The 7,242-nt window shown below is 51.4% G+C and overlaps 2 protein-coding genes and 1 pseudogene across 2 annotated transcripts; all 3 read left to right on the forward strand.

Annotated features, from left to right (window-relative positions):
* Positions 1–1,543: 1,543 nt before the first annotated feature.
* LOC108864273 (uncharacterized) lies at positions 1,544–2,101 on the forward strand. Its single transcript, XM_018639559.1, has one exon. The coding sequence runs from the start codon at positions 1,544–1,546 to the stop codon at positions 2,099–2,101; it is 558 nt and encodes a 185-aa protein (XP_018495075.1).
* Positions 2,102–2,254: 153 nt separating this feature from the next.
* On the forward strand, positions 2,255–2,899 carry LOC108864274 (uncharacterized). Its single transcript, XM_018639560.1, has one exon. The coding sequence runs from the start codon at positions 2,255–2,257 to the stop codon at positions 2,897–2,899; it is 645 nt and encodes a 214-aa protein (XP_018495076.1).
* A 1,276-nt stretch (positions 2,900–4,175) lies between these two features.
* LOC108864275 (uncharacterized) lies at positions 4,176–6,752 on the forward strand (annotated as a pseudogene).
* Positions 6,753–7,242: the final 490 nt, after the last annotated feature.

Genomic DNA, 7,242 nt, shown 5'->3' on the forward strand with positions numbered 1-7,242 from the left:
TGAATGCAAGGAGATTTTGTTGAACTGACGCTCCTGGTTGATAGCGGAACCTCAGGAACTTGGCCATAGACAGACTCTTTCTGGTACCGTCAGCATGTTGGAAACGAATCTTGATGCGGCGCCTGATCTCTTGGGCGTCAACATCCTCAGCGTTGTCCAAGAAGAGGGTGACCGCCAGATCAGGGTGGATAGAGTTGATGAGGATGTACCTCGCTGCTCTGTTCCCAATCAGGAAGTTCTGCCTCTGCTTTTTGCCTTCGGGACTCGCGGCAGTGGCGGAGTCAGGCATGTTCAATCGTCCGCAGACGACATCCCATGCAAAGGGCTCTCCGTCCAGGACTGAGGGCAGGATGGTTTTCCATGGGATGAAATTCTTCCCATCTGGAGCCAGGATGATACTGCTTGCAACACGCGGTCGTGGGCCGCACACGATCGGCTCATTGGTCGAGACTTGTTGCCTCGGTTGATTTGCTTCTTCTTCTTCGCCTACATCTACGTAGCCGTGAGGGGCTCTGTAGTCTCGAGAGGTGGGCATTCTTGATTTACTCTTGCACTTAGAGAATTTTCACTAGGAACACAGAGCACTATCGTGCTGATAACGTGAAGAATTTCATGTCCACTTAACGATACCTCGGCTAGCGAACACACTGGGTAACTGGCGAACGTTCCCCCAGACGGGGATTCTTTACTCCATCCTTATATAGTGATCCAGTGAAAAGGGTTACATTGTGAATGCTCAGGGTTAGCTATTTGTCCAGATACTGAGGTTTACAGAAGAACACTGACAATGAAGCGTGCGTAAGGGTTGAGAAAATACCCAGGGACGTTCTGCTCTGGTGAATTCAATCATTCTAGCCACAAGGATTTCTGGGCGCATACTAGACTGACGACTCAGTATGTTTCATCGGACACCAGCGAAACCTCCTGGCCATAGCAGCCAAAAAATCTCTAGTACTGTATCAGATCGACGTCAAACAGCGTTGTCGAATTCAGAGCTAATTGTTATTGTAGGTGGCGCTTTGACTTCCGCGGGAACGCGGTATATTTGAGTGTGTAACAACTTGTTGGTCGCGAAAGGCTTGTTTCAGTAATGACGTCCCATTTAGGGCCGCCGAACTGATAGTAGTAGAGCACCTGGTGATGGTGCATCTGGCTCATGTAATAGCACTCCGAAGAGTTGCAGAAACAAGGTAACCGATCATCAAGATGATCGGTTAATCTGGGGTAGTTCTGGAGTTTTTCTGGTCTGTAGTAGACACCCGGGAAGATGTTGAAGGGAACACCCGGGAATTATATCTCCGAATATAAGACCTCCTCCGAAAATAGGCCCTACCTCGATTTTCTGTCCTGGCGATAATATAAGACCTACCCCGAAAATAAGCCCTACCCAAGGATCGGAATAAGTCTTGAAGCACGTCCGGTCGACACGTCGCAGCAATGTTTTGTTCTGCCGCCCCATTGTGTTCGCTCGGCGTGGCCAGCTCAGAGTGGTAACGGAAGTTGTCAAACTCGGAGTCTTCGGAACATACCAGTTTTCGGAGGAATGTCTTCAAAAAGGAAGGGCTATTCGGTCGCGTTTAAGAGAGCGATTGTCGAGCAATCTCGTGGTGGAAATCTGAAGAAGTTTTGCGAGGAGATGAAGCTGGACTTGCGTATGGTCCGTAAGTGGCGCGCGGGTTACCACGATCTCGTACGGCTGACGCATGATGGCAGTGCAGATAGACGTAAATGTGGAACGGGCCGTCAACCGTATTACCTCGAGCTCGAAGACGCGATCTACGACTGGATTCTTGACCGGAGAGCCCTTAGTCTTGTAGTGAACAGAGCTGAAGTCCAAGCCTTCGCTCTAGCCTCAGCGCCACGATTCGATATCTCCACAGAAGACGTTAAAGCTTCGAGTCATTGGCTGGCGGCATTCATGAAGAGGAAGGAACTATCTTTGAGACGGTCAACGACGCTATTCAAGCTCGAAGACGATCAGGTGATTGAACGTGCTTTGGCCTTCAAATCGTTCATCGATAAGATCGACTCGTCTCGATACGAAGCTTGGAATGTCATCGCTATGGATGAAACGGCTGTCTTCCTGGGACCGGGGCCATAATCCACTATCGAAAAAAGAGGGGCTTCATCAATTTATGTACCGTCTACCGGTTACGAGAGCGCGAGAGTGACTTGCGTATTGGCGATTCGCCTCGATGGTACGGAGGCGACTCCTTTAATCATCCCCGAAGGGAAGAGAGGAGACCTGAAAACGATGGATGGTATCCACGTTCTGGAAACCGAGAAGGCATGGTGCACGCAACAAGTGATCCAGAAATGGACAGACCTCATGCTGCCGCAAGTTTCACGCAACGGCAAGAGGGCCCTGCTAGTGTGGGATTCTGCGAGTACGCACCGCGCCAAGGAGATGAAGGCTTTTCTCGCCAAAAGGGCTGTGGATCAGATCATGATACCAGCCGGGATGACCGGCTACCTCCAAACTCTTGATCTCGCCATAAACGAACCCTTCGAAGATTACATCAGAATTGAATGCAGAGAGTACATAGAGCACCGAATGACCCGGAACAAGCGAGGAAATTTTGTGAAGCCAAGCTTGTCCGAAGTAGTCACTTGGGTCAAAAATTCGTGGGCGAAAATTTCAGATGAATGTGTTCGCAACGCTCTACGCGCAGGATACTTGGACAGAAATAGTTCTTTCGCAGACAGTCTGATCGCAAAGCATGAGAGGCTGGGCGCGAGGATTCTGAGTGAGGCAGAGACGCGAAAGCTAACAGAAGATCTTCAGGACACAAGCTTTTTCACAGATATCCCGGAGAGTGATACACTGGAAATAGTTGAATGTCACAAAATCCATTGTTTTTGCTTAAAGTATTACCGGATCAACTACGAATCCGGGTAGTTCAGGACCGATGAAAAACAAAATACCCTAAAGTAAGCCCTAGTGCCTTTTCCACCGGCTCGAGAAATATAAGACATGGTCTTATATTCGGAGAAACACGGTAGTAGAAGTGTGTTGCCATGGTGGTCACTGTGTGGAGCACTCGTGTTCACACTCACTACTTTCAAGACACGTTTGACCGTTTCAGAGCTCTGTTGTCTGTCACGAATCTTGAGAACATAGGTAGCGTCCACATCGGACTAATAAATGAGAGTCTCTCCGGTCTCCGTCGCCCTCGCAGGGCTTTCCCCCTCTCCCCGACGGCGGCTCTCCAACGGAGACTGACGTGCGCGGAGACACACACGAAGTTGCCTTCAGCAGACCAGCACGTCCGGAAGCCCCTGCGAGATACGGTATTCCGGGAGAGCGATCTCCAGCGGAGTAGTTGTCTTAAGTGTTGTCAACCCACGCAAACCCCAGCGGTTTGTAACATTGGTGTACTCGAAAACCCACGTTTTTGTCGGTTTTCCTGGCTACACTTGCCATCCAGCGAGTCATCGGGAGCAGCTTCGTGCCGGCGTGCTCTTTTCCCTCGTGGGAAAAATCAGCAACCCAGCGGCGATACAGCTTCAACATCGGATCGGCTGCCCCTGTGAAACGCCTGCGAGCGTTTTTACTCAACCCGGTTCGTGCAGCACGCAACTCTACGTGCACTCATCGGCAGCGTGACCACGTGCTTTAGGTTAGGCCTAAGCGTGCACCAGCATCATCAGATCACCGTCTGGCTTGAGTCCTCGTACTCAAATCAGCGGTTCCCAGCGTGGATCTGCATCATCGTGAATCCCTGTACTCGTTTGTTGGTCCCACCGTGAACCGTCCAGCATACCAGCAGACGTGAGCCCTCGAGCTCAGCTCTTGGATCCGGGTCTGGATCCACGTCTGTCTCGAGTCCTCGTACTCAACCTGGCAACTCGCGATGGGATTTTCGACATATTTGACAGACGTGAGCCCTCGCGCTCAGAAATCTGACCCCCTTGTGGATCGTCGTCTGTTTTGAGTCCTCGAGCTCAAGCTTGTCGTACCCGGCGCGAATCGCACCGTCATCATTCCGGACGAGCCCTCGACTTGAGTTGTCCGATCCCAGCGTGGATCTCCACAGGACGTGAGTCACCGTATCGTTCCTCTCGTGAGCCACCGCGCTCAACTCGCTCGACCTCATCGAAACCTACAGTCCCGGAACTATGTCGCACAACCAAGCTGGCGCAAGCACATCGAAGATGGACCGCAAGACTCAAGAATGAACACATACCGAGCTCCCTCAGACTTCGCCCCAGTCACCACCGTTCCCGTTGCTCTGGACGAGAGAAAAAATCAAGCTCCACAGAGGTCAGCTCACGTCAATGAAGCCGCGCAGTTATCGCACTCTGATCTCGATACTGTTGAGCACCTGGAGGCGATGTATCGGCAAGTCGACGCCATCCGAGACAAAGTCCGAGAGCTCAGCGAACTCTTCGATACGCTGGGCACTCCGCCGGAGTTTACATCGGACGAGGCCTTAGTATCCAAAGAATTTCAAAAGCATGCTGAATATGAAGAGGCAGCCAGTACCGCAGTGGATAACCTCTTAGCCGCAATTGACCCACTGGAAGCAGTCCATGGCGCGCAGTCAACTCCGACTCCCGCAGCAGACTTGGCCGCTCTTTAGACGTCAGAGGAGCTCCAGGACACGAAACAGCCAGAAACAGCTCAAGAGAATGGTCAAGATTCCTTCCACTGGCACGACGAGCAAACTCAGCAGACGCTCGACAGCCAGCAAACCGAGGTGTATGCCGAGGAGCAGCAACCAGAAGAAGCACCGAGAGCTCCAGTATATTTCCCATCCGACCCGAGCAAGAAAATCCCGAAATTCAATGGGGATCCAGTCCGCTACGTCGAATGGGAGAGGCTCTTCGACTTCTACGTTGTCAAAACATCACTGGAAGTCACCGAAAAGTGTCGCATCTTGAAGAACTCACTCATCGGACAGGCCCACAACGCCGTCGCACATTTGACGATTGGTCCGGAAGCATGCCCGCTGATGAAGGAGACTATCAAGGACAACTTTGGCGACTCGAGATGGGCTAAGACAGCCCTCATCCAACGCGTGCACGGCCTGTGCAAATCGAAGGAACTCTTCAGAACCGGCAAGTTCATTCACTTCGTGTCATCCCTGGCTCTTGCCGAGACCAGCAGGGCTTCGACGACGTTCCCTCTTCGAACAACTCATTTAATTTCCTCGACTCCTATGGCTTCCCGATCGTCTCAAAACAAGAGGTGTTCTTCACCGTGCTCGACATAGTTCACAACTACACTATCACAATCCAAACGACAAAAAGATTCTGTGCACTGGATCAGGTCGATCTCTCGGATAGAGAGAAAATTAAGCCCGTGAAACTGCCGTCTTTCGCCAAGGTGCCGCTGCGGCAACCCGAAGATAAGGACACGCCGAGAAGATCGAATAAGAGTGTCAGCATACACGAACCCAACGAGCACCTGAAATGGGAGATCTTGATCAATTATGCCCGAAAAGAGACCGAAGAGCACGCACTGCAGCTGAAGGAAGAACTGACCAAGGAAAATCTCCGAGTATTCCTCGACGTGCATGAAATCAACTGCGCTGACGACTGGGCAAATTTTCTGTGCCATTGGTCTCTCCGCTCTATGGTATCACGAAATGGACAAACCGTGAGGTGACGATGGCCGACAAGCTGGAAAAGAAGATACTTCCGGTTTCGTTCGTTGATAGCTGGCCTCCAGACTGTCTCGCTATCGAATTAGCTACGATTCAGTACATCCACGCGTATAAAGGACGAGAGATCACCACGACGATGAGGGATATTCCGGGGATTCGCATAACACTAGTCTTCCTCTGACGCCCACGAAAAAATGGGACGCCAAGCACGTGAAACGCGTTGCTGACGACATTTCGAGGATTTTCAAAGCTGAATGTGACAAAGAGCGAAAGAATACCGCGCGCAAATCTGTCAAAAGACAGTAGCTCTCGCCCAAGGCCTCGGAATCCGGTCCTGCTGCAGACGCCTGTCGAGGAGGTCGCTTCCTTTCCGCTAGGCGTCCAGGAGGTGAGCGAAACAAACCAGAGCCCCAAGGTCAACGAGAAAATCGATATCCTCATCTCTGCTTATCCTAAGGAGAAGCTGAGAGCAGATCAGGTCATGCAACATCTCAAATCGAAGGGCTATTCGGTCTGGTCGACGACGAAAATGGACAAAGGAATACAGAAATCGGGACTCATCAGTCCTTTTGGCTATCCACCGCACGCCCACACGGCGTTCTCACCTACGAGTCGGAATCTGAACTGGATTCCAGAGCGTCCTAGTGATGGACAACACACGCCCGCCTCCAGAGTTGGATCCGGCGAGTCGGCGCGCCACAGAGTCGCTCAAAGTAACCATTTTTCGAAGAAAGCAGCTCAAACAACGCTCGTCATATTCCTGATTTCTGACAGTTTCCTGAGGAGCACAGTGTCGATGCAGCAGGTCTACTATTGTCAGAAACGGAAGCACGTCATCGTCGTGAAGACTGAACTCTCCAAGGATCTTCCCTGTAGGTGGGACTCTTCCATGGGTGCGGATAGCATCGACATCGAAGCTGCTGATCTCGAAGCTCAACTGGATAAACGGGTCGAGAGCGAGCTCAAAAAATCGGATCCCACGAGCGACAATGAAACCGAGGAGAAATATACATCTGCGAGAGGTGGGAGAACGAGCTGAAGAAACTCCCCTCCCCTTCTCGAGTTCAGAATAAAATCCTATCCATTATCACCGGTCTTCGTCGTTCCGCTACAATCTGGTGGCAGCGGCGACGGAGATGCTAGTAACTCGACAGTGCCCACCGTCGTCCCGACTGTGGTCACTGTGGAAAGTCTAGCTACCTTGCTAGAGAACCTCATCCCCGTAAGTGACTTGCCATTACTCGAACCTGAGAACCCTAAGAAATGGATCAAGCGATTGGAGATGGATGCCATGGTCAACGGCTGGAGTGAACAGAAGGTCCTACGCTTAGCATACCGCTGCATGGACGACGACTCCAAGCGTTGGCTCACTGCAGAAGTCGGACCACAGGCGAAGTGGTCGAACTTTGAAATTCAGTTCTTCGTCCGCTTCCCCAAAGGAAAACGGAACTCCCCGGCAGAATTCCACCGCCGGAAGCGTTTCCAAGATGAAACATTCACAACCTTCATAAGGAAGAAAGATTCTTTGATGAAAGAAGTGAAGATTCCCCTCATTATGGCAGACTTCCTCGACGAAATCGGGAACTCGTGCAACTCACCCGACTTCCGTAGTGAACCAACGCTTGGAGTCGTC

This window comes from Galendromus occidentalis, unplaced genomic scaffold, assembly GCF_000255335.2.
Source record: "Galendromus occidentalis unplaced genomic scaffold, Mocc_1.1 scf7180000077444, whole genome shotgun sequence".
Taxonomy (NCBI): domain Eukaryota; kingdom Metazoa; phylum Arthropoda; class Arachnida; order Mesostigmata; family Phytoseiidae; genus Galendromus; species Galendromus occidentalis.